Below are 27,905 nucleotides of genomic sequence, written 5' to 3'. Positions count from 1 at the left end.
AGTGAAATGTCATACATGCCGCTGTATGACATACAAGGATTAAGTCCTCTATATTTGTTCACTAAAGCAGTTGTTTGTAATGGTAAGACTGACACACTTAATCGATTTGCGTGCGTTTCCCTGACAGTCCAGAACACGCAATAAAACACACACATTTACACATTTGAAAGGCATCAATTAAATTCACATATGGTTGGCATAATTATCGTTACAGATAACTGGAATTAAAGGAGTGGTATCAATGTGAAAGAGGAGGGTGAGTTGCCCTGGAGAAAAGAAGAGCAGGGAGTGAATGTTAGGGCCAGGGAGGGCTAGTTGCAGAGACTACATAAGAAAACAACAACAGCTGTTTGGCTTGTGGCTAAAAACAGACTTGAACAACAACATAATTTGCTAAGAAAATGATCTGGGAAAAGAGATTGTACCGACTCGGAGATAAGAAATGGGACGCCGTTTCTTGTGGGGGCTCTGTAGGCTTGATCCCCCCCCCCCCCTTTTTAATTTTGGTCTTCTCTCTTTGATGGCATTAATATTTACAATAAACTTCCTGAATTTTGTTCCCGGTGCATATTAAAAACAAAGAATGCAAATCTTGAGAATCTGTTTCCCGTAAGGTGATGCCCCACAACACGATCTCACACGGCCTTGACTACTTCCTTTTTGAGACTGAAGAAAAGTCTAGAAGCCGTTTAGAGACGCTCATATACCCATACCAGACCCATACCTAGAATTGCGGGATGAACTGAATCTCATACATACAGTCCAATTTGAAACTTCCCTGTTATCATGTCACTGGGATTTTGTGTTTAATGACTACATTAAGAGACTAAATAAAGGTCATTACAATTGTTGATTTAACACAACTTCTTCATTGCTTCAGTATTCATTTATTTGAAGCTATTACACACACACACACACACACACACACATATAATATTCAGCTCAGATCCTTTTCCTGGTGCTTGCCAGGGAATGTGTGAGCACACTGGTGACTGCTCTGCCCTTGACTTGTATCCATTCATCCAAGCGTGCTGGATGGTTTAGTTAATTAAGCTTAATCTACCCCCAGAGACAGATATGAGTGCTGTTACATTGGCCCACTGAGCTCTCCCTGTACACTCTTCTCTGGACCCCCCATGGAGCCATCAGGGCTACACTGCGTCGCCATCCTCAAGTCTATTGACAGGGCTCTGTAGAAACGCATTACATGCAATAAAGTTCGCAGATTTTGAAAACTAGATAGGAGGAAAGTAACTAGATTTGTGCGTCATTTGCACACAAACACACACACATATGTATATATATGCCAGTCAAAAGTTTAGAGACATTTTAAAATGGTTTCTTTTGTGTCACACACAAGGTCAGGTGAACATGCTGGCCAAGCGGATGTGTAAAAAAGAAAACGATTAAATAAATTAACAAGATTCTGAATTGCTGTATTTGCAGTTACAGTGGGGCCATGTGGGAACATCGCCTGGTTAATTGGTGCTTATACCTATGAAGATAGAGACCAAACAGATGTGGACAGAAATATAACATCTGATGCGCAGGTAATAATCTTCGACGTACAGATTGTGGGTAAAAAATATTCTGAAATGGAGCTATTCCTCCACATGAAAGGCAGACTCTCAAAGTTTACTAAAAAGTAAAGGAAAATTGCAATAAGCAATTTGTGTGTAATTCATAATTCAAAATCATAGCAAAAATATTCATAAAAATCACAAATAATTACTAATTATATGTATCCAAAATGCAGCGAAACAAACCTATTAATGTGAATTGGATTTCATCTTGGGCCCTGAAAATATGATATTTTTTATTTCATGCATGACATAAAGTTGTTTGGTTCTTGCAGTACTTTTCCTTTTCAAGAAAAAAGGTCACAATAGGAAATGTAACAATACATGATAGCAATCACAAACATAACATTGCCATGAAAGTAAATTTCACAAATAACACAGTTTCATCATTTCCAGTTGTTTTAAAATGAAACAATGATGTCTAATTTGTTTCCATCTTGTGGGGTGACAAATTCAGTGCAGATAATTTATTATTACAATATCGTGATGAAGTAGAGAGCATTACTGAGAACAGACTCAGAATAGTTTTCATACGTATAGTTTAACACTGCTGGTTTCCTTTGTCATTAAAAAAATTAGTTCAAATGTTCCTGATATTTCCTTGTCTGTTCTTTGTACAAGCTAACAAGATATAGCCTGCCGCACTGACCGCAAAATATTGCTTTTGCTTCGTTCCTTACACGTGTTTCTTGTTTCTGTTTGAACCTTTCAAAGTCGTTTATTTATGAATAATCAGTATTAAATTTTCTGTCTTTTCTGTTATTGTTTCTTAGCTTGACAACATAAGTGAAAGAGTGAGAGCTTCGATCCTTAGTGCACGATGAGATTTACTTCATGAGACACTAGTTTGAAGAGGATTTGAATTTGTTATTGGTTTGATATTTTACATGATTTGAATAATAGTTTGTGTTTAAAGAAAGATATGTTTTAACTTGAGATACCAAATGTGTGATCAGTGTTACAGTGCGCGCAGACTTTCTCAAGCGCATTTGAGATGATGACCTTGATTTTCAGGGTCTGGATTTGAAAAACTGTGGAGCCTTGTAATTCTACAGTGTGAACGCCTACTCCCAGATTATATACTCAATCAGGGAAAGCCCAGCCAATTTGACACACATGTTTGCCCGTCAGCACTCATCCTAAAAGTGAAAATAACTGTATACTGTAAGATAAGAATCCAAACACGTTCATGTCACTTCTTTTTGTCTTTTGCCTTAAATTACGTGCCCATTGTGTTATTGTGACGTGTGAATAGAGAAAGAAATGGCTGTTGAGCCGTTACACAGAGGACTCATTTAGAAGAACAACTGGTGTTGAAGTGACTCCCTGATCTCTGTACCTTCATTGAATGACAGTGCAATATGGCATACTTCCTAAACCTTTGTAGGGCACATATATGGATCAGGTTTAGACAGCAGTGAAAATGAAACAAGGCTTGAATAATATACACTGCTGTGGGAGCCAAAAAACTACTGGTTCCAGAACATGCATGAATAATTAGTAATGATATGGTGATAAACAAAGAAACAAACCAACAGTGAGCCCAACAGTCGTCCTTGAAACCTGGTGCTGTCTGCTTGTCCCACGTTGTTTGGTAGCCATGTAGACATAGCAGAAAGCCACGATAATGAAAGGGATTAGAAAGAAAAGGCCAGATTCTAAGGAGATGTAAATTAGTAACTGAGTATTAGATCTAGGAAAACATGTACACTTGCTATCACCACAACTTTTTTCTATCACCTAATTCATTGATAACACAATGCTTGTAGCAGAACACATCAGCCACACCAAGATGCTAACCACACGAAGGGATCTTACGGAGTGACACCAAGAATGGTATGCAATAACAAAATGATGCAAGGTCATGACAGTGATTGTTACCACACAGCTGTTTTTCCCGTACGTGAAAGCCCATCCGACGACTTTACAGACCCAGTTCCCAAAAATCCAGTCATGGAGCTGATTGAAGGCCCAAGAAGGGAGAGTAACAGAGTAACAAAGGGCAGAAACTGTGAGTTGCAGAATTAATATGTCAGGGGTGGACCTCCACTGAGGCAAAAAATGAGGATGTAGACTATAATGGAAAACGCATTCTCAGCCTGTTCTTCCAAGCCTCTTTACGTATGTAAAGCACTTTGAATTGCCTTTGTGTATGAAATGTGCTGTATAAATAAACTTGCCTTGCCTTGTATTTAGCTTTGTGCAAACCTTAATGGAAAACCTGGTTTTTATTGACTGGCACTCCAGAATATTGAAAAACACAATTGTTCTTGTATCTTCTTTGCAAAATTCACTTGACTACATTTAAAAATGTACTTAAAAATAATCTAGTTTCTAAATATTTCGAAAATAAGTATTTCAAAGATAAACTGCAAGACAAGCCTTACCTTTGACGTGCACTGAAGTGTGTTTCCCAATACTGCTCCTTCCTGTTGCTCTCCGAGAATGTCATAACTGTGTAATAAAACAGAACTTTGACCTTTACCTTGACATAGTTTCACTTTCAAAAGTACTTGCTCAACTGAATTTTTTCAGACACAACATGCCACAATATATATATATATATATATATATATATATATATAAAGATATATATATATATATATATATATATATAAAGAAGTGAAAACAGTCAAACTGGATTCCAACCAAGTTTTATTTCAATGTTTTGCAGTATCAGCAGAGCAATAATAGACTGGAAAGTCCTGCAGTGAAAGCATCCCAGTATCATACATGATAGCATGGAATCTGTATGGATATGGAAATAATAACATTTATGAATTAAATAGATACAAGGAAATGACAAGGATAGAAAACTAAGTTCCATTTGGACAGATGTTTCATTTTAAAAGTAGATCTCTATTTAGTCGGCAGTTCCAAAATAACAGTGGTGTTCTGTACGGTTGTAGTTTCATTCTGAAAAATAGCAGTGCTCTGGCCGATATTTTTCACCCTGTTCTTCCTCCACTCTTTTGCACAGGTCAAAGAGTCCATCAGATGTTTTCGCAGCTTTTGTGAGAGCATATACAGCACGGGATTCATACAACAGTGAGAATAGGCAAGCATCTGAAAAATATTATGAACGATGTAAAATCGTTCTTGGTCATTGCAAGTTTGGGGTACATACAAAGCCTGGATGAAAAGCATGATGTGATAAGGTCCCCAGCAGATGAAGAAGGCTGCAACAATACAGAACACCACCGCTACAGTCCTGTGCTTCTTTCTGTTTGTAGTCTTGAAAACTGTCTTAAGGATGGCAGAGTAGCAGAAGATGATGATGACCAATGGCAGCAAAAAGAGCAGTGACACTTGGAGAAAATATCCCACTTTGGACTCAGTCTCACTATACAGAGGCACACAGAAGGAAATGTTCTGCTCACCGGTTTCCAACTTTACATTAATGGCATCACTCAGGGATGCAGTAATGCTGATGACCCAGGCAGCCACACAGGCACAGACTGCAAACCTCTGCCTCTTTACACAGTTTGTGGGCCAGTTGTGCAGCACCACCATTATGAAACGATCCACAGTTATGGCAGTCAGTAAAATGATGCTGCTGTATAAACCAATAAAGTATGCTGCAGTCATCAATTTGCACAAAAAATCCCCAAAGATCCAGTTGTGCAGGAGATCAGTGGCCCAGAATGGAAGTGTGAAGGTGAACGTCAAATCAGAGAAAGCCAAGTTCAGAACAAATAGATTAGTGGGATTTTTTAAACTCTCGTAGAGGAGAAGAACACACAAGAGGAGACTGTTGCCCAAGATGCTTAAAATGAAGACGAATATGAAGAAGCCACCAGCGATGTTTGTAAGATCAAAAAACTCATCACATAAATATATGACATCCTCCTCAATGTAGTCCTCAGATATGTTGCTCATTGTGAAGTTGTTGAGTATTGTAGAGTTCCTAGAAAGCATTAGCACGAAACAATGTAATGTAAAACTGAGACGGTTTTAACAAGAGTGATTCCTTAAAATGTGAAGCATAGTAGTTACAAAATCTAAAACTAATCGCAGTAAGAACCAAGCAACTCACCGTGAACCTCCGCTGGCACAGCTTGTGGCAGTTCTAAATGGGAACTTTGTGATAACAGCAGACAGGGCAATTCCTCTTTTCTTTTCAGAATGCGTACTGATTACGCCTTTTCTTCTCAGAAAAGCATACGTTTTTAAACACATTTCATGGGTAGAGTTTTTTTTTTTTTTAATTATAATTACATAACCTGAAAACAGCAGTAAGCATTATTATTATTTGCTAATTTAGACTGACTGATCATACTGAAAAGCATACATATAATGTTTAAGATAACATTCTCATGTGGAAACAAAGTCTTTAAAAATACATTTCAAATAATTGCAAATATTGTACAGTGAAAATTAAAAAAAAAAAAAAGCAAAATGTTTGACAGGAAAATATAAATTAAAATGCAGTTGGTCAATGAATCAATGAAATAGCCACAAATAACTTCAATTCCACGTACACACAATTTTACAACATGCATTCAAAATCACAAGTACAAATATAAGTCATATTGTTCTTTGCCAAAAACACATTTTGATTGGAAATTACAAATTTACACTTATTTAAAAGAGAAAATTAGAGATGAAACACTGTACATTATATTGTTGATCACAGCTCTCAGATAAAAGCTTTATGTCTAATACTGTCTAAGACTCTTGATTTTGAACACAATTCTAACACTGGGAAGGTTTTTATTTCCTTGAAACGCTTGTTGCACCACATCAGTTCCTCATTTTGTCAGCTGCACATTCATGCCGCTAATCACCTTCTGAAGACGTTCTATGGGTTTCACACCAGCTGACAGCAGAGCTCGCCATGCACACAACCAAACCAAAGTGTCTCTGAAGGACTTCTGTGGCGACAAGTCAGTCCCAGGGTTTCTTGAGATGTCCCACAAACGAGCTTGATTTCATGTGAATTGCAATCATACAGAATGCAATATTATATCAATAGACTGGCTAGCTAAATATTACTGGTTTAAATTATTTCTCTTGTCACATCCAATAGAGTTATTAAGTGAGTTTGTTTGGTGTATAAAAAGGGCTTGACAATAGTCACTAGCACTAGTAGCACTCAAGCAGTAGTGGGCGCTGTAATCAGATCAAATGAAAAGGTGTTGAGTTGAGTCAGAAGACATTCAAAACATAGTTTTTGGGGAAGATTGAGTTCATGGATTCATCTTTTTGCCATCAAATTCAGATCCCTGTGCATGTCTCAGCAGAAATCAATAGAGGTGCTTTACCCTGTTGAGTTGAGAAGATGCAAAGCACTGCTGTAACAAATGTCTATTTGAGCTCATCACCTTCCACCACCTTCTCTTTCCACTCTGTAAACAGAAATCTTGATTATATTGGCTAATTTGATTGGGAAAATTACCGTCATTATCTAGACCCTCTGAATTATTCAATATTCTGTATGAACCTGAATTTTTGTTTATTTGTGCTTGAATGAGATGTACATGACATCAACTACATCGAGAACTCTTCCCCACTTGTCAGTGATGTGATTGTCAGTCGGTTTTGTCTGCTGCGGATGCTGCCTCTGTTGTTGCCAAAGCTCTTCAGCATCTTCTTCAGGTGGTTTTTGAATTTAACCCCCACAAACACATAAAACACAGGATTGAGGCAGCAGTGAGAAAACGCAAAAATTCGGCTAACATAGAAAGCGTATTCCAGTTGCTTTTCTATTTCACACTGTTTTCTCAATGTATTTGCATCAAGAGACTCGAGGCGCCAGAAATACAATGACTGAAGAAAAATTATTATATTGTAAGGTGCCCATCCCATGAAGAAAACAACCATGAGAGTAAAAATTAGTTTTAAAGTCTTGGGCTTTCTTTTTTGGGCAGTAGGACGTAGCAACCTGCAAATAATCTGAGAATAGCAAAATATGAAAACCAATGAACTCAATGCAAAGAAAATATTTTGCTGGTAGGTTCCCCATAAGGCTGAGGAAGAATTTGCATAGACACATTGATTCTCATCACGCACGTGGATGAAGATGAAGGCTGGACAGGAAATTAGAATACTTATTGCCCAAATGATCACAGATGCCAGGACACTATTGTAACCTGTGGCTAACACAATGTTAGACAGAGGTCTCATGACAGCTATGTAACGATGAACGGTCATCAGGATGAGGAGGATACTGCTGCTGTAGAAGCCAACACAATAAACAAAGTGGATCAATTTGCAGGCAGGCTCCCCTAAATTCCATCCGTAGATGTGGTAGTATGCCCAGAAGGGCAGGCCTGCAGTGAATAAGAGATCCGATACAGCCAGGTTCAGGATGAAGGCATTGGTGAGGGATTTGAGATTCTCATACATGGCCAGAATCACAATGACCAGAATGTTGCCGAAAAAACTGAGGGCCACCACAATGGAGAATAAAACCGGAGTCCAGATTGTTCCAAACTGCATGGCGTCTGAATTGTCACACAGTTCATCTTGCAGGAAATAGTCATAACTGACTGTGGTGAAGGTTGCCCAGTCCAATGATTCTTCAGTTGTGACCATTTTCCTCCAGCAAGAAGAAAAAAATCTAAAACGAACAAACAAGCAAAACAGTTTACAGGAGTGAATCAGACCTTCCAAATTACAAAGACTGAAGTTGTTTTATCCTCAAGAAACTAGGATCTTTCCTTAGCATAGTCAAGTTTTTATGCCTAAACCCAACAAATGTTATCTTACAGTTTAAAAAATGTGAAAACATATCTGCAAAATAAAGCACAAAATACTGTTTTACTACACTAAGCTCAGTACTCAAACTTGTAACTACACTACAGTCACAATCAGGATTGTGTAAAATGTACTGTACCTCCAAGTTGTGCACACACAGAGTGCTTCATGCAAAATCAGTAAAAAAAACTAGGTGACCTAGGAATTGTTCCTTAAGCATTGACCGCAAAGGTGAACAGAAAAACAAACACCCACATGTTTCAAGTGCACATGCACACAAAAAAATATTTCCTGAAACCACTTGTGCATGTTTCTGGAGTCCAATGCACTTTTCAAGTGATGAAAACTTCGGAGTTCCAAAAAAATATATACATTTCAGTCGACTTTAAAAAGTTCCTTCAGTGCACATGGCCAGCTTTAATCTCTGAGTTTGTTTCACTACAAGGAAAAAAGTAAATAAACAAACAAAAAACTATTGAAGGATGATTCTACTCTCTGCTTTTCCTGGTGTGATTTCACATTATTTCCAATACTCATTAGACAGTAAAGAACATATCTCAGTGTTTTTCATAAATAATTCAACACTTTTAAACTAACCAGCAGAACCCCAAATGTCCAAGGATAATAAATTTTAAAGCCTCATCTATTCACACAGGAAGCTCTGTGGCTTTTATTTTATTTATTATTATTTTTTTATATATACATTGAAGCAAAAACTACAGAAGAGTGAAGGAATTTGTAGCTCAATGAATCAATCAATTAACGTGTAATTTCAGTATAGTATAGTATCACTAATCAATGTGAAAATAAAATCAAATGCGAGAAATGACGTGCAAACTGCGTTTTGATGGCTGTCGGTGACGTCTGAGCAGATATACACGTCTGTTTATCTGCGGTTTGCTTTCTCAACCAAACTTGACGGGAGGCGCTTCCTATTTGTCCGTTCGACCTGTCAATCATCCGCTTAGCCCCGCCGACCACGGTAGCAAGTTTCTGCTGTATCGCCTACAAACTGGACACTGGATAATTTTACACAACAAGTACGGTTCATTATTTTGATTTTATTTACTCTTTAAGCCGCTTTTCCTCATTTAAAACCACGCTGGGACGGTTTACAGCCGAAATGTACGTTAAATGAGGTCAGGAAATGAAAAGCTGGGGCAGGTGCATGTCTCCCAGCACTGCCAAGGTTTGACAAATGTGTGTTGACGTCGCGGTTTGTTGCATTTTGTAGCGGCTTTGTACAGCGATATGAGTCAACTTTGTGTTTTGACGAATAGCAGCAGATAAATGATGTGGCAGTCGGACTGTTGCTTCACACGGTGTTGGGCTTCCACCTGTCCTCATGATGTAGATGTGTCCTCTGGAGGCATAATGGAGCTCACTGGGCACCTTTGGGTGGTTTCATCATGAACCCTCATCAGCTGTAAATAAACAGGTCTCAGTGTTGGTTTTGGGTAGAAAGTCTCATATAGTTGCAGGAAATTGGGAACTTATTTAGGATTGCAATATTTTGAAGTCTACCTCCTACTGGTAGCAGCTTTGGCACACTTTACCTCATATCCTTGTATTGGTATATCTATAGATAGATATATGTATATATTTTTTAAACAGTTGACAGATATGAATAGTGGTGGTTATGACATGAATAGATGCATGAAATCTGAAAAACAGAGATTTCTGTTTTATTCCCACATGCAGGTTTTCCTGACATTTTCCCTACAATGGCCTCCTTCTCGTCTGTCGGTGATAATCAACTGCAGAGGATAATCAGAGATTTGCATGGTGATTAAGCTGTCTGCACAAACAAAAAGCAACATATGTATATTAGAGTGTACTGTGTTTTGAAGTCGAAATACAAGTAAAAGGATACCACAGGTTAAAATGCAAACAATATCTTCAAAGCTTAGATAAGTAGAATTTTTTTGCTGTTTAAAAATGACTGATAGATATGTTGTAAAATTATTACGATATATGTGCAGGTCCTACCACTTTTGTTGTGTACAATAGAATTTATATTGGTGTTTTTGTGTGTGTATAACATTCATTCCTTCGTCTTCAACCGCTTATCCATTTCTGGGTTGTGAGGGTGTATAACACTGTTTTGCAAAGATGCTGTGTTGGAGTTGTGTAAAGAGCACAGAGAGTGTGGTGAGCCGATAACTGACGATAGTCCCAGCCTGCACAAGTTCTTCTATAAACTAGAATACCTACTACAGGTAAGACCCCTGAATATCCCACGGCAGCAACTAGCAATTATTTTTCATTTTAAGTAATCTGCTACCAGCAATAAGTTTTTATCAATCAATAATTACTTAAAAAACAAGAAGAAATAGTGCATTCTTTTCTTTAAGTTTATTTTTATCAAATATTCTTATTTAATGTACTTTTATGGGCTATTATAGCACTAAACTAGTGTTGGAGGTATGAACTCACAATTCTACACCTAAGTCACATACAGTAGTACGTCTCAATGCTTTAAGAAATTGGTGTGTGTTCTCAGTTTGACCAGAAAGAGAGGACAACCTTTCTTGGCCAAAGGAAAGACTACTGGGATTACTTTTGCGACTGCCTGATTAAGATCAAGGGAGCTAATGATGGCATCCGTTTTGTGAAGTCCATCCCCGAGGTAATCCTCCTAACATGCCATGCACACAAATACACAGTGACTGTGCAAACATGTAAGCAATCCTCTGGTCAGTCAGGTACAGTAAGACTCAATGCTGCTAATTCACCTGCTGCTTCACATCTGAATGATCGATACTGTTTCTTCTTCACCTTGTATCCAGGGAACTGACAGTGGTGAGCTTCATACTGAATAACTGTAGTTCACTTGGTCCTAGTTTGTGCTATATTTAATTTTGTAACTTTCTGTCTGGCATGGAGGTTTCTTTTAGTTTAGGAGAAAAAAGTGAAATATTTTCATTACTTTTCCATTATAGATTTTTGTTTCTAATACAACTGCAACTAAAAATTATTTTTTGCTATCTCTGAATTCTATATATTTCCTTGATTAGTTGAAGTCATGAAAACAACAAGAAAATGACACCAAAAACTGTTCTTCCAATTCTTTATTCCTTATAGAGTGGAAGACTTTTAGCTTATTATCATTTATAATAAAGAAAAGTGGCAAGTATTCTCATTTAAGCTGGAACCAACAAACTTCTTGAATGCATCAGCAATTTAAATATTTGCTGTTCATTCTTCTCTTAATCAACTAACTCTCACTTAAAATATTACTTTTACTCTTTGTTTGCTCTTCTTGTGTCTTGTTGTTCAGTCACAGACATAAGAAAGTCTCCAGCTGGTGTCCTTATGGTGGGTCTGCAAGTCTGTTGTCTTACCTAAATCCCTCCATCTGCCGATGTATTGGAGAATCTGTGCAAGACGCAGCAGTGACCTTTAAATATAGAAATCCTAAAATCTTTTCTACCAGGATACATGTTAATAAAACATAGTTTCATTTAAGGGTTATGTAAAACTAGAGCTAAAAATAGTCTGTTACTTGCTTAGGTGTTCAATAGAAAAATAGACTGCAATTATAGATTTGAATTATGTTTAAAAAACAACACCTACTCGTTCCTTAACTGAGCTTTGAATATATTGTGGCTTTGAAGTGTTTGTCAGAAGACTCAAGACAGTCACAGGAGCCATCTTGGATTCTAATTGAGAGATTTGCTGACATTTTAAAGAGTAAATAGTTACTTAAGTCTGATGAAAGACTTAATTTGGGTTTTGTAATCAGTCTTGTCAAGGCTGGTCCTGCAACAGAAACTGTACAAAGAAAATATTCAGAGACTAGGAGCCATTGTCACTGTATGACACTGTGGACTGTAAACCCCAAGGGCCAGTCCACAAGGTGGTGAGGTAATGTCTGTGTGCGAGCATTCACTAAAATGTCTGTTTTTGTGTCTCCCCAGTTGAAGACGTCACTGGGAAAAGGAAGGGCTTTCATCCGCTATTCACTTGTGCACCAGCGTCTTGCAGACACACTGCAGCAATGTCTTATAAACCAGAAAGTCACAAGGTCAGAGGAGATGTGCATATTTACTGTATACATTTCTTAATCTTCGCTCTCTTGAAGTTGTCTTGATGCAGAAAGTGTTTTGCGCTGACACCATTTGGATGGCAACCTTTCGAAGGAAGTGTTACTTTTCTCTTTCCAATTATTCGGAAAGTTTCATTTCTTATCAAAAGTAGAAATCAAAAAAATGTGGTCACATACAACTCACTTCCACTGTCTTTTATCAAACTAAATGTTGTTTGCTAGTATGCTCAGTTATCTCAGTTAGTTTTTTACATTATATATTTCAAGAGAGTACAGTAGAATCCACAAAGACCATCCAATTACTTTCCCTCTAGTGTAATTTTTATATCAAGGAAAAAGTTTTGTAGACATATGAAACTACAACCAGCTGTTGGTTAATGTAGCTTAGCAAGACAACTGAAAACATAAGCAAACAGCAAATCTGGCTCTTTTAAACTACCTAAATTTGCCTTTTAGCACCACTACTCATCAATCAATGCTAATGATGATATGTGATTTTGATTTAGTTTTTGTCATTCCGCAAAAATGGATATTCATTTTTAGTGTAGTGTAGTGTTGTCAAATGTTTATTTTGCCTTTAATCAACAAAAACAGATTAGACATTCAATCTTGATTTTGCCGTTTTGTCATGCATTTCGAAACGTTTGTCTTATAACAATTTTTGGTTTCAAGTGTTTCCATCTTTATTCAGTCATCATGGTTGTATTGGTGCGCATGTGTATTATAGATGTCATTTTTGAAAATGAAAGATGTATTTATTTAATTTTTTTATTATTATCAGAGAGGATATCAGCTTCGGAAAAATAAATATTTTTGAGCAGTGGACGAAACTGTTTTGTTATTAGGCAGCCATCTGTGATTGTGTAGATGAATGTGTACTAGTAGAAGTACATTGTCTCTCACTTTATTGTTTAGTTTTTATTCCCTAACATAAGTTAGAAGTTTAGCTACCAGATAGGAAATTGTTAATCACCGCAACCTGTGGGTTAATTAATGACCTTCAAGGTAAATGATTAATTTGAAAGTAAGGTTTTTCAGTGTATGTGCATGAACACACTTGAATACGCTCTGCATTCAACAGAAATTTGGAACAGTACCTGTGGGTCATAGTTAACAGTGGCATATGTCGTACCCCTTTATTTTTGTTATCAGTATTTATTTTTTGTTTGTTTGTTTGTTTCACTCTTGTGTCATCCCTTGAATGTACTTCATTTTAGCTTGTCTAATATTAACATTAACAGGGCAATATATTAAAACGCATTGTCCAACAAACTCTTTAAATATGGTTTTTCAATGTCAATACTTATCTTTTTCCGTTTGTATACTCCACATGCAGTGATTGGTACTATGCTCGGAGTCCATTCCTGAAGTCTCATCTCACTGCTGACATAATCAACCATCTTTATGAGCTCAACCAGATCCAATTTGACGTGGCTGCCAGAGGTTATGACCTTGACGCAGATTGGCCGGCCTTTGCAAGGTAAACGATACCTAGATACCTAGATCAATTAGCAGTTTTTTCCCACGGCCTGAAAGGAAGTATATAGATGTTTGAGTGTTGCATTTATTGTTGGTGTCATAATGGCACGTTCAAGTTTAAAAGAAATGAAAGGTTATATGATCTGCTGGGGTCAGAAACAACAAGGAAATTGAGCTGAGAAACCTACCTTAAATTAACAGAGACATGATGCATTTAATGTAAAATGAAGTACAGTATTTTGAAATGTGAAGGAACTTAATTATCTGATAACTCTGTACATTCACACTTTTTTTTTTTTAGCTTGTATGTGTGAACGTGTAAGTAAGATGATGTGGGTGCTGACAGCCTGACATCTGCACTTAATCCAAAACTTTTCATTTTCTTGTCATCGATTCACAATAATTTTACAGGCCACATTTTTTTAAAGCAATTTTTTCTCCGGTTGTTTTACTGAATTGCATTATTGTGATTGTTTTTTAAACCCAGCTGTACAATCCAGTGAAACAATCACAAAACAAACTATGGCTGAAAAAGATGACTGAATGTGCAGTGTTTTAATTCTGAAGGGGTTCTTAAGTGGAATACATTTACCTGATCTGATACAGTTTTGTTATGTTGTATACACCCTCTGTATTTTTTTGTAATTTATTCTTAGAGCGGTCTTAAGAGTGAGTACTAGCTCCACTTACCATTTCCAGAAGGTTGTTTCAAATCATTTGATACAGTAACCAATTGGCATTGCTTGCCTTGGTCTTTTCACAGAAATTGTGTTTTGCTCAACAGTTAAAATTTTCCCCAGAGACGTGAGAAGTAGTTGTGACATTACTGTTCTTGGAATTGCTGATTTCTTTAGAAACCTTTAGTCCTTTACTGGGCAAGTGACTATATAGTTTAAGTGTTCAAGGCAAAATGAGGACTTGATTTGTTGGTGTGTTTTTAATTAATGTCGAGTAATTGTTAACGTAAATTAACTGAGAAAGTATCCGTGCACAGGATACTTTCTCAGTTGTCAGTTGTACATCCAGAAAGACAGGAAAGAAAAACTTTTGCAGTCCATCTATAAATTGGGAGCAAGGCTATTTTTCTTACAAATAAATAGTATCTGCAGTAATTGGTACTGTGTTTGAACTTTGTGTCTGTTCATATAGAATTTGTACTAAATTACATAATCCTGTTTAGGAAGTTCCCTTTGTAATTAATGAAATATAAGAGGAACCCTATAAAGGAGCCATCATAGAAACTGAACGGAACTTTCTCTTATGTGCTTCTTCTGTCATTTTTGTCAAATATAATTTTTATTAATATTTGTTATCTTTCTGTGCTCAAGGCGAACATTAGGCACAGCCTCACCGGCTTATCTGTGGAAGCCCCCCAGTCGCTGTTCAAGTATCAACAGTCTGGTTAGCAGCTACTCACAATCCCAGGTACATTCATATAGCAAATTTATAGTTGTGGGTAAAGGTTTGGGCTTATTTTAGTCACTTTATTCAGGCTTGTATTTATTAAGTTTAATTCCAGAAATCAACAAAATGTGTTTTTTGCCCAGAGGTGGCTAAACCATATAACTGTACATTCTGTGAAACAAAACTTTTTTTTTCCTCATTGTTTCTGTTTGAAGTGATTGACCAGAGCGCTCTTATTCTTCTAACTGGCCAGGCCCATGCTGAGTTCCTTCCAATCCCTGACTTTAGTCACAGTCTCCTTGTTGAACTGGGGGAACAGCCTTCTTGCAACATCGAAGAGAATCTCCGCATTGAGCTCGACCAGTCTGAGCTCAGACAGCAGCAGCTTCTGGTACAAGTCCAGGAGTTGGGAAAAGAGGCTGCTGAGCTGAAAAGTGTAGTTAAAGACCTCAGAGGAGAGCTTGCTGCTCAAAAGCCCTCTGGTCTCTTAGTGTCAACAGAAGCACAGAACAAACAAGAAGGAGGCAATCAGGACGAAGCAAATCACCATCACAACTGTAGAGAAGCAATAACAAGTGAACTTCACGACAGGCTTACAGCTGCGGAGAACAAAAACATGGAGCTTCTCTCTAAGTTGGATGAAGCGCTTAAGGAAAAGGGTCAACAAACAGCAAGTTACTGTGACTCTGCCTGGAAAATCCAGGAACTACTGGATAAACTTAAGACAGCAGAAGAGGAGAAGCTGGAGGCAAAGAGAGAGGCTGAAGTAAGGGCCTCACACTCTGAGCGTCTATCACAAGAGCTGAAACTAAGGGAGGAAGAGTTGAGAAATAACGAGGCAAAGTTAACTGAAGTTAAAGCTGGAGCTCATGATGAACAGGAGGAGGCACTCCGACGGTTGGAGGAGCTCCAAGGGGTTGTCGGTCGAATTCAGGGTGCACTGAGTTTGAAAGAGAAGGAGACAGGGAATCTGAGAGCTCAGCTTCAGGATCTGCAAGCATCTCTGGAGGGCAGAGAACGACAGGCAGAGGAACTAAGGAAAAGGTTACAGGAAGAGAGAGAAGAGGTGGAGCAGAGATGTAGCACAAGTGGTAGCCAAAATGAGGAAGTGGATACGCTAATCCTGGATTTGAGAAAAACTCTAAAAACCAGAGAGATAGAGCTAACTGTCAGTTCAGAAAGAATAAAACACTTAGAGGAGCAGGTGGAGAAACTAAGTACTGAAAAAGAAAGTCTGAGCTCCAGACTCACTGATAATGAAGTCTCTTTCTGTAATCAAACCGAGAATGATGAGGACTACAAAACTCAATTCAGCAATCTCATGGAAATAAACACTAAGCTACTCCAAACAGTAAAGAAGAGTGAGGAAAGTATTACAGAGCTGACGGAGAGCAGGACAGCCTTGTTAGATCAGCTGGCTGCTTTGAGGGCTTCTGAGAAGCACTTAAGAGGTAGAGTGGAGGTTGGAAATATATGTGTGGAAGCTCGGGAGAAGACGCTTCTAGATGAAAACCTACGTTTGGAGGAGATCGTTCAAAAGGCATGTGTCCAGAAGGATGCATCAGATGCTCAATTAAAGAAGCTGGAATATGAGAACAGGGAGCTTCTTGAGGTTCAAACAATGTTGAAGAAACAGTTAGCAAGAGTGCAACAGGAATTAGACTCGCTCAGTACCAAAGCTGCACAGCTGGAGAAGAACCTCACAGTGTCCCAAAGAAGCCAAGCAGGGTTACTGGAAAAACTCCAGGAAACCGAAGCTAAACTCAGAGACCAGACTGTAAGTTGTGAGCTTGTGCAGGCTCAAGCAGAGGAACTAGAAAACAGGACCAGAGAGCTACACAATGAAAAGGGAGCTGCAGAGAGCAATGAAAAAATGCAGAAGCTTCATGGTGAGCGTCAGTCTTCTTCAGTAGAGACCAAAGAGGCCCCGTTCAGGCTGGTGATAGCTGAGGCTCAACTGGAGCTCAACCTTAGGGAGGTGCACCGGCTGCAAGAAGAGGTGGTGGAACTCAGGGCTCAGCTTCTTGCAGGAACTGAAGAGAGAATGAAAATCCAGGCCCTGCAGGAAGTGACGGAGGCCTCCAGAGAGGACCTCCGTGTCTTAGCAGAGCAACTCAAGGCCCAGGTGGAGGAACTAAACCGCAGGCATGTTGACGAAATTCTTCGCTCCCGGGAGAGAGAGGAAGCTCTTGTCCGTGAGCGAGACTGTGAGGCGCAGGCTCGAAAAGGCCTGGCTGCAGAGGTGACGGCTTCCAAAGAGGAGCTAAATAAACTAAAGCTGCGATATGAAGCCTTGTGTCTGGCAAATAGTGAATCCACGGAGGCGCTCCATCGAGCCAATACTGAAACTGCTGAGCTGGGAGTCCACGTCTGCATGCTAACGGCTGAGAACGAAGAGGCTCGGCTGCGCTGGGAGGGTCTGTCATCAAGGCTGCAAGAGTTGGAGGACGAGGCGTCTCAGGAAGCTGACAGGCTGAATAGCTGCATGGACGAGTTACGTCAAGAAAACCAGCTACTCCTCAATCAGCTCCATAATGAGGATGGTCTGCTGGCATCCAAGGAGAAACTACAGAAATTGAGAGAGGCCCAACATGATGCTGAAGGTCTGCAGGTGATGAACCAGGAGGAGATTCAGGCACTCCGCCTCCAGCTCAGCAGCAAGACCCTGAGCTACGATAGCCAGCTCAAGGTTAGACACTGTTGGATTGTTTCAATGTGTTCTCATGTATTTAGGTCTTTAATTGCTTTAATTGTAAGCTATTTTCTATAATCGAGTAAATGAGTGAGTCACATTGACCACAGTAAATCTGGGGGGGGGGTCCAGTCTACTCTCTGGTGGGTTTGAGGGGGGTCCGGTCTAATCTCTGGTCTTAAGAGTCTTGCTTATCATATCAATCACACAATTTCTGTGCCACTCACTATGGACAATTTACCAATTAACCTAGGCTGCCCTGGCCGGGAATCGAACCTCCAACCTCACAGCTAAGCACCGTGCTGCTCAAGTCACCACATACATTTACATCAAGTCACCAATTAACCTAGACATGTTCAGACCGGGAATTGAACCAGCACCCTTTTTATTGTGGGGCATTGTGGGAAAACTGGTATATTGGCAGCCTCCATCCGTATTTTTCGTGCTTTACTTCCCGTGACAAACAGCTCGTTTTTGTAGAGATTAGATGATGAAAGGTTCACAAACTATACTGAGATGTATGTTGATACTTGTGGCACATGAGATATTGTGCTAAATCACCTAATATCCACACAGCTCCACTTAAGGAGATCAGGAAAGAAGAAAAATGGAGTTTGAATTTCTGCTTTTTTGCATCCTATCCAGCAGGAGTCCGTCACAAAATATATATTACATAGACACAGTACACTCAGTGTGAAACTCCGGGGGGTCCGGTCTCTGCTGGCTGTGCTGTGTGTTACCTCGTGTTGATTAATAGCTGTAAACTGTTATGAAACTTATACTTTGATAGGAATTCAACCTCTTTTCTCTTTTCGCTAAACTGTTCAGACGATTCTGTTGCTCCGCTAATCTAACTAAACGATTAGCAACGTCCCCTCTTCCTCCTCCTCCTTCTCCTCCTCCTCTCCTGTCCTGTGTAGTTCCTCCTCTGCCTCCTTTTATGATAGTATTTCTTGTCATAGATGCAAGATGATGGCAGAAATGGAGGCGAGAATTAGTGAGATAGAGTCGCGGCTCCGCACCTTTGCTAGCCCAGCTTATGCTAATGTAGCTAGCCGCCCCCCACCCTGTAGCAGGTGCGGACGGAAGCCGAGAGAGTTTCCGCCCCCCAGCAGCTGGGTTTAATACCAACAGGTTCTTCCACTGATAAGCCGCCAATAGTGATCAGTGATTTTACTCTAAGGAACGTGAAATTGGCGACAGCAGCGGCCGTTACTGATGTTTCGTTCATTTTGAACTTTGGAGTAACAAGTCATCAGCGGGTGATGTGTTCTTTGCTCCCTGGTCCGCGCATGCGCACCACAGGCTCCGATTTGTTCACGACTCATAAAATCGGGTCTTCGGATCATTCGTTCATTTTTGACGTGGTTATAACAGTAACATGACCGATGCTGTCATTACTGATGAGAGCTATCTGACGTTAGCACCAAAGTTAACTTCAGCTATGTAGCTTTCGGATGGATATTTAATTTGCCTTTCAGTTGGAATGAATTAATAAACTACGGGTCTTCAGTGAACAGCCATCATAGAATGAGTTTTTTAATGATAGGTGGAGTGCTCTCCTACAGGAAAATGAAGTAATCAGTCATTTCAACTTCAGTAGGATTTGACCCAAAAGGGTGCTCAATAGTTCAACAAAAGCAAAGTTGTGTATTATATGCCAAGTGAAGCAAACCATGTTGCTCTTCAGTGTTTGAAAGCCGTGTTTTTTCAGTCATGACTGAAGTGACAGCTACGGAGCCACACTGGTTCCAATGAACGAAATGAACGAATTACTTGAAAAAAGATTTGTTCTTTTTACTGAACGAACTTACAAGACCCGAGTCGGTAAAATTAGATAGTTATTAGCTGAATTTTTTACCATTTGTGATTTCTTTCCTCATCTAGAGTGTGAACCAAGAGTTACAGGAAGTGAAATTAAAACTGAAAACTGAGCAGGAGAAAGCAGCTGATCTGGAGAATAAACTCAAGGAGCTAAAGGTGAGAAGGCCACATGCTACTTTAGAAAGTTTAGTACTACAGTATCTAATAGGCAGATAGCCCAAGCCCTAATCTAAATTGCTTACACAGAGTGCTGGAAGAAGGTTCTATGATGAGACCAAGATTGAGCTCTTTGGCCATTAGACTTGTTTTCTAGCAAGTAAGCCCCCAACAAAGTGAATATAGATTTATCAATATCTATGTTCATACGTCTGCAATTGACAAATGAAAGTGCTAATTGCAGTTACATTGTGAATTCGGGCAACTGAAATAATCATAACGTTATGGTCAGAGGGGTAATTCACAAAGATCCAGAAATAATGTTGTGCTTTGCTGTGCTGATTGCAGGCTGAGAATCAGAGATATTGCCAACAGATTGAGGAGAAAAACATCCAGATGGCTGAGTCTGAAAATCTCATCCAGCAGAAAGAAGACGAGATAATCCATCTGAAAGGGAATTTATCAAGGTGAGATACTGTATTCATAATCACACATTCTGGACCAACTTATAGCTCTGTGAAAAAATGTTTCTAATCTTTTGTGTTTAGATCACTGTGTTTGTTTTTTGTTTTGTTTCTTTACATATCTACATTATGCCTTTTTAGATGAATTACTTGCTCCTGTTTTTAATATTCAGACCTAAAAATAACTGTATAGGGGAAAAAAATTAATCACCTAATTATTTTTGACACACTTTGTCATAAATCAGCTTTTGTACATATGTGCATGCATGCAGGTCTGAGGAGGGTCGAGCAGCAGCTCATCGGACATGTCAGGAGATGAGTGAAAATCTTCGGAGAGTTGCACAGGACAGAGAGAACTCTCATCTAAAGACGGCTGCTGAACTTGATGACCTCTACCGCACCAAAATCAATCTGGAGGAAAGACTTGTAGAACTCATCAGGTATAAGCATACTTCATTAACCTAAGATTGGCTTTTGCTCTTCTATGTTTCCTTCTTGCTAGTGTTGTTGATTTGAGTAAAATGTGCTCAAATGAGGGTTCTTTTGTTGACTGATTTTCAAATAGTTTTACCAAATGATTCTGCTTGTGTAATTTACTTTAATGACATCTGATTTTAGTACCTGTACAAATATACTTGATTTATTGTTTTCAGGGAGAAAGATGCACTTTGGCAGAAGACAGACGCCCTTGAATTTGAACAGAAACTGCGGGATGAGGAGACCGAGAGAGACATAAACTACTGCCTTGGTTGCCATAGTCAGTTCAGCTGGTGGCTCCGCAAGCACAACTGCAGGTCCGATGGTCGTCCATTGTGTTCAGTCATGTCCTGAACTAGTAATTTCACAGCAGCAATCATTTATTTTTTCCTCAAGCAGTGCAGCAAAACATTGAAAACGCGACATCAGTTTATACCATATTACGTAAAAACAATTAACTGACTGGTGAATTCATATGACCAAAATTGACATTTCCACATGGTTTTGCTCATATCAAAAAAAAGAACTGTGAATGCACCACTGAAATCCAGTGGAATTTTATTTCTGCATTTCACTTCTCTTTTTGGTTGCTTTCGACCATGGGTCTCTTAATCCTCCTCTACAGTCAGACCCATTCAATTTCAGGGAAGTGTGGTGCTGATCTAAAACGAGCTGACCAGTGACTTGGGGCCATTTTAAGATGTTTGCATTTATACATTTGGATTCTCCCTCATTCCCTCTACCTATTATCTTGAATGTGATATGATCTTTGGAGACTTTGTTCAAATTTGGCACCAGCCAATGGCACAAAATTTGAAGTAATTGGTTTTTTAACAAATTTCACAGAGCAAGCCTTTATGCATTCATAAAGAAATTATGACACTTTTAAACAAGTTAAAATGAAGACATCTTATTCTAATGGTTAAAAATCAACTTCACTGCAAGACCTTAATGGCAATGAGTCATTGCAGGAACCCTGGAAGGAGAGATTGCGAATCATATTTCCCGCAGTTGGGGTGGCTGCTGGAGGCGAACAACTGCATGGCCATAATTCTGCCATATCTGCAAAGATTCTGCTGTTTGTTCAAAAACTCATAGGGTTTTAAATGCATGAATTTTAGAAATGATCTTTAAAATGTATACCAATTTTGCCTCCTCATATATGTTTGGCTTTTGCATACGTGTTAAAAATAGGAAGGTCTCTGTTGGAGTAACTGAAACATGCTCAAAGTATTAATTATTCCTCTTTACATTATTATTCTCCTCAAAATAATGAGCCATTTCTCAGAGCCTGTCCATTTCTATCACTTTGTGTCTGCTGTTCTCTTAGACTGTGTGGGCGTCCCTTCTGCTACTACTGCTGCAGCAACACAGTGAGCACCCAACAGGGGGGCAACAGAGAGAGATGCTGCAGGGACTGTTACAGTCAGCACAGTGCAGTGGTGGAGCGCCACCCGCAGGAGGAAGTGCCTAACAGCACACCAGGGACACCTTTTAGCCGTTTGCTACAGGCTGGGAGAGATGTGGCCCGCGTCCCAGGTAACACAACACGCAAATACACTCATTGCTCATTAAGAGGTCAAACTACTTTGTTGCCAGTGGGATGACCGCACAATGAATATGCCATATTAAATGTGTAGATATTGTGTTTTTACTACAACCAGATGAAGATGACAAACAGGACGACGGTGTTTTTGACATCATCACAGAGGAGGAAGTGAGTGTGGTTAGTGACTCCCTCTCTTTTGTCACTGCCTGCTCTCCTGGACATGAGCAGCAGGGGGCACCACAACTGTAAGTATTTAAAATGCAGCCACTGACTATTTCAGATTGTACCACATGGATCAAGATGATAAACCACACCGGATTAATAGACACAATCGATACATGGACATGAATGGCTAGATGGATGGATTTAACACAGTTTTTCATTGTGTCACAGTGGAAACAACCTATTTAGTCATTTTCCATTTTAACATCGTAGCAGCCACACATCAAAGCCTATAACACTGACTGGAGTGAGAAGAAGCAGAGTGTTTAAAAATGAATTATATTTTAACTGAACAAATTCAATGGCATTTATCTTTAGCTTAAGAAAGAACTTACTAAACACTGGTTACAACCATGCAGTACATTTGTTTTATGTGTACCGTGAGCCTCGTCTGACAAATTTCTATATTCTTATAGTTGACTACAAGATTTATTTTGACAGTGATCATCTAAAAATACTTATTTGTGGATATGGAAGTGTATTCTTGAGTAAATTAAAATGACAAATATTCATCTCTTTTTACAGAAACAGCAGTGCCAGTGCAGGAGACCTCACATCAGAGGAGACTGAGGACACTGTGGCTGCAGTGCAGGATGCAGAAATTTGCCTGCTGAAGTCAGGAGAACTTACGTTAGTTGCAGTAAAATTAAACACATATTGCTATTGTATTGTGGTATTACACATGGATGCAATCACAAATAAGTTTTAGAGGATGTTTCTTAATAATTCCTCTGGAGCAAACTTAAAGCGAAATCCAAAAAACAGGAAGGGAAACATGAAACTGATCTATGAACAGCTTCCCTAAATGCTGCGAAGTTTCTATTCTGAGACATCTGTTTCTGTAGAAATTCTGAGGTTTGTTTGATTAGTAAGGAGAAAGCTCGAAGGCCATGTGTTAGCAAGCACCAGTAATATGCTGCAGAGCAAGGAACTTAATCCAAGCCCCAAGAGAAAAGGGGTGCTCAAGTCAGCTCTCATGTCTAGAAAACGTGGAAATAGTTGTATAACACCTTTTTCCAGTTCCATGGAAAGCTGCAGAGCAAAATTTGAAAATTGAAATATTCGGGGTAGAGGGTTGTGAGTTTACTGAACCTCTCCAGCCCCATACTCACCTTTGCTTGTAGGTTAGCAGTTTGAGGTTTCATTAGCTGCTACCAGCTATGAGAAACTGAAATGTAGTTTTGAAAATATTGACCTGATTTCTGTCAAACTGTGAAAATCAGACAGTTAATCGAGGAAGCTATTAAAAATAGTTGACATTTGTCATCCTTTGTGAACCTTGTGAACATTGTGAACTTCTTTTGTGCCTTGGTCTTTGCTTTGTGCTGCAGTCTTTCTGTCCACTTCACAATCCATGACATCTCAGGGTTTGGAGACAGCTCCCGAGAACTCTTCATCAAGTCCAGTTGTTATAGCACCATCCCCATCACCATGAGCAGTCCTGGTCCCACTGTATCCTGGACTTTCACCTCTGAACCCAAAAGTATTGCCTTCAGTGTGATCTACAGGGAGAGCACAGAGACACCGCTGGAGCAGGCCAAGGTGAGGCGCTTGGAAGTCTATTAAGGCAAGATCTGTGCACGATACTTTTTTTTAATGATCGACTCTGATGACTTGAAACTCTTCCTTGTCTTCACTCCCCACGAAAAAGGTGATATGAAGTAATATTGACCATCATCTCTGCCTCCTCTTTTCATTCTCACAACCTTTCAGACATGACCTAATGCATTCAGAGGTAATCCTCTAACCTGACTATAAATGTCACCTGGGATTTCTGTCCTTTGCTCTCTGTAGGTTTTGATCCCACTGACTCGCTGTAACTCTCACAAAGAGACAATCCAGGGGGAGCTGAAAGTCAGGAACTCTGGAGAATACACACTAGTCTTTGACAACTCCTTCTCCAGGTCAGTCCCCCTGTTTTGTAATTCAGTTACTGTCCGTCTCATGCATGGCCTGTTCACTCTTTGGCATGAACCTCTGCTTTTTTCATACATGTCAACACAAGAGTTTAATTAAAATTTTATGTGTCTCTCCAATAAATCAGATTCATCTCAAAGAAAGTGCTGTATCATTTGAGTCTGGACAAGCCTGTGGTCTACGATGGGACTGACCTCCTCTGAGCATGGTAGGAAGTAGCATAAACAGGTATAAAACTGACTTCTGAAACAGTCATTCAGGGTTTTGAGGTCCATGCACAGGATTTCCAGACAACTGGAGTAGAATCTAATGATGCTCATCAACCTCACTAAAAGGTTCTGACATTTTAAAAATGTCCCTCTAAGCTTGCTGCTTGCTCATGAAATGTTACACATGATGAATAGATGAATTCTGATAACGACAAAGCTGGAGAAGATGTAAAGCAAAACAATGTTACACCAGTGAATGGGAGCATGCACTACCTATATAAAAGTTTGACAAATCAAATGTAGCATTAAGGGTATTGAACTTGAGTAGAGGTGAATAGAGGTTTGTCGCATATTTGAATGTGAAGAACTTGGCTCATCCTGTTGTCGATCATATTTTTATAATGATTGTAGTTACCCTTTCATGAAGGTTATAGTTGTGAATATGGGAATAATTTGTTCCCTGCACATTGGCGGATGCCCCACTATGAGTGGGTTAAAGTGCTATGATGGTACATGTTATTTTAAGTAGTGACATCAATCAAAAAGGTATGTCTATTTTTTAATTATCATAAGAACTGAATTTGTGTCAAATCAAAATGCTTATTGACGTTGATACAAAATTTTATAAAAATCCAGTACTGATGTGAAATCAGTCCTGCTAAATGATTTTCAGTATTTTTCACAATGTTTTGAAACTCACAGACGCCTATAGTAAAAGAGACACAGTTAAAAACAAAGTGGATAAATGCTGTAGTGCTGTGGAAAATAAAGTCGAGGGCTGCGTGGTTGTTGCTTTTGACAACCTGAAACGAAATCTCAATGTTTTAATATTAAGGTTGTTTTAGTTTCCTAAAGCAGTTAAAGTAGAATTATATAACTTAAGTCCCAATTTAACTTAGATCATAACATACATTATTAATAAACTGTTTTCCGTGGCTGACTATTTCACTGGTTGTTTATGTTATGTTATTCAGTGAGAAACTGGTCCTTCGTCTGTGTCTAAAACCTGCACTGCAATCTGCTTTTATAAGTTCACTTGAATTTCACATTTTGATTGTTGCCTTCAGCTCCCGGAAATTACAAGATATGTTTTGTTTTTTGTTTTACCTTTGGCTTGTGTGTGTGTGTGTGTGGCAATCATGATCAAGCAAAACTGGTAGAAGCACGACTTATGTGAATGCTGCAACACCGACACAACTTTTAGTTTAAACTGTCCTCACTAAACAGGCTTTAATTCAGTGCAGTGGAAGAATGTGGTTTTTGATGTGTAAACACAAAGAATGTCCATGTCCCCTAAACTTAACCCTCAGTCAGTAAAAAGATGGAACACACATCAAAACATCAATTTCAGTGCTTTAAACTCTAAAATCTAAAAAAATTCTACATTCACTTTAGCAAATATACTGTCTTTTTTTTTTTTTTTTTTTTGCTATACATGATGCCTTTAGATGAAGTAATAAAAAAAACAAAGAAAACACTAATATTGTTTATGAATAGATTTTCTAGATATAAAGAGGCATGTGTTTTTCTGAACAGTTTACTGTTGGTGTATAATGTTCTGGAGAGGTTTTGAAGTGTGTCAAACAGAAAGTGTTTCAATCTCAGCATATGATCTTCAAAAAATGCAAATCCAAAATACCAGTTTTATACTTGAAGTTGCCCAATGTGGGCTCATTTGAGGATTTAATGTAGAAATTTACCTTTTTCAATTCATATTCCTCTTTCAAGTGTCATATATTATAGTGCCCTTTAATTTTGCTGACTTAAAAATAAACAAAAAGTCTTCAGAGAACAGTGAATTTCCAAAGTGTCTTCCAACATTTTAAAACCTATTTTGAATATAACTATGACTGACAAGGGAAATTAATTTACTTTCAAAAGAAATTCACTTTTTATACATATATACTGTATATACGAGTGATACATTGCCAAATATATTGGAGAAACATAGTTGTCTATTTTATTGTACACAAATGGGAGTTTCTGTTTAAAGACACTGCAACAGGACTGAGGTATAATGCACTTTTGAAAGGGCTCTTTGTCGGTCTGCCTCCCATTAGCATTTGTGCCACTTGATGAATGGTTTTCTTTTCCTTTTTCCTGTGATAGTAGACATTTACAGCTGAAATTGTCAGAGGAAAACTTAACTGTACCTCGCTGACTGAACCTGTAAAAGACTAAATAATATTTTATTTAAATGTCATTTACAAACAGATTTGTTGTAGACTGGCTTGAAGATTACGGGCAAATAAATAATGATTGTGTTATGATTGTGTGTGAAGGCTGGCCATTTATTTAATATGAATTATAGTATATGATGCTGGTCATCAGTGCATACTGAAGCTATGATCTGTGAGAAACGGGTGATCCAGAGCAATGCTACTGAGGATCTTCTTGAGGTGCCTCAACAAAAAAGGAAATTATTTATTTTCATATTTTAGTAACATTCTGCGTTTAGGACAGGGATATATGTTTAATGTGAAGAGGTAATTTTAGAAATACAATGGTAATAAGATTAAATAACTTAGTGGCACCTTTCACAGCACTCAGGGTCACCTGACATCCCATAAGATCGGTAGTCAAACATATAAAGTGTGCAGTAAGCAACAAAACACAAATATTTAGCTCAAAGCACTGTTGTGTACAAGTGGAACCTCACAGAGCTGCTAGCAAGGTTCTAAACTCTTTACAGTTTGTCCTTTTTATACAAGTATATACAATATAATAACAAACATACAGTGTTTCTGTAGTCACTATTTAAAGTCATAAAATATACGTCATCATTTCAGAGCTGAAGAATTGATGCAGCGCTTGCTCAAGTGTCTCATGAATAATTTCTATTAATGTTCAAAATCTGTAAATAATTAGATTCATTTATGAATTGCATTGTGGGAAAGTGGGGCCCAACAACAACACACTTGTCATTTTCCAATGTGGATACATTTCGCACTGAAAAGTGTGTAGTATTTAGGGCACAGCTCTTATCTATTATGGATCAAATAAGCTTTAAACATTTGAAGAGTTTTTATGTTTACACACGCTGTAATGTGCAAATTTGCCGCATTGATGTCTTTGAGAGCATTCACGAGCGTTTTCTGTGTGTCCGTCTTTTAGACAGTGTTTATGCCATAGAGGCCATTCTGTTTCTCAAGGTTAATGATCTTATTGTAAATCATGTCACATCC

At 38.6% G+C, this 27,905-nt stretch overlaps 3 protein-coding genes across 3 annotated transcripts; 1 reads left to right on the top strand and 2 right to left on the bottom strand.

Annotated features, from left to right (window-relative positions):
- Window positions 1–4,227: 4,227 nt before the first annotated feature.
- Window positions 4,228–5,907, bottom strand: xcr1b.2 (chemokine (C motif) receptor 1b, duplicate 2). Its single transcript, XM_029524588.1, has 2 exons — window positions 5,617–5,907; window positions 4,228–5,487 (listed from the first exon to the last, which is right to left on the bottom strand). The coding sequence occupies exons 1-2, from the start codon at window positions 5,757–5,759 to the stop codon at window positions 4,440–4,442; spliced, it is 1,191 nt and encodes a 396-aa protein (XP_029380448.1). The 5' UTR covers window positions 5,760–5,907; the 3' UTR covers window positions 4,228–4,439.
- A 49-nt stretch (window positions 5,908–5,956) lies between these two features.
- LOC115057459 (chemokine XC receptor 1-like) lies at window positions 5,957–8,441 on the bottom strand. The gene is made up of 2 exons (XM_029524589.1): window positions 8,419–8,441; window positions 5,957–8,142 (listed from the first exon to the last, which is right to left on the bottom strand). Exon 2 carries the CDS (start codon window positions 8,115–8,117, stop codon window positions 7,071–7,073), a length of 1,047 nt encoding a protein of 348 aa, XP_029380449.1. The 5' UTR covers window positions 8,118–8,142; window positions 8,419–8,441; the 3' UTR covers window positions 5,957–7,070.
- Window positions 8,442–9,254: 813 nt separating this feature from the next.
- Window positions 9,255–27,816, top strand: fyco1b (FYVE and coiled-coil domain autophagy adaptor 1b). Its single transcript, XM_029525442.1, has 18 exons — window positions 9,255–9,319; window positions 9,981–10,064; window positions 10,392–10,498; window positions 10,783–10,908; window positions 12,200–12,306; window positions 13,664–13,807; window positions 15,135–15,231; window positions 15,464–17,899; window positions 19,790–19,882; window positions 20,231–20,349; window positions 20,619–20,786; window positions 21,000–21,140; window positions 22,154–22,362; window positions 22,488–22,617; window positions 23,120–23,224; window positions 23,926–24,136; window positions 24,389–24,498; window positions 24,639–27,816. Exons 2-18 carry the CDS (start codon window positions 10,004–10,006, stop codon window positions 24,712–24,714), a joined length of 4,440 nt encoding a protein of 1,479 aa, XP_029381302.1. The 5' UTR covers window positions 9,255–9,319; window positions 9,981–10,003; the 3' UTR covers window positions 24,715–27,816.
- The last annotated feature ends 89 nt before the right edge of the window (window positions 27,817–27,905 follow it).

Source organism: Echeneis naucrates, chromosome 17, assembly GCF_900963305.1.
Source record: "Echeneis naucrates chromosome 17, fEcheNa1.1, whole genome shotgun sequence".
Lineage (NCBI taxonomy): Eukaryota > Metazoa > Chordata > Actinopteri > Carangiformes > Echeneidae > Echeneis > Echeneis naucrates.
This window is presented reverse-complemented; position numbering and strand designations above follow the sequence as displayed.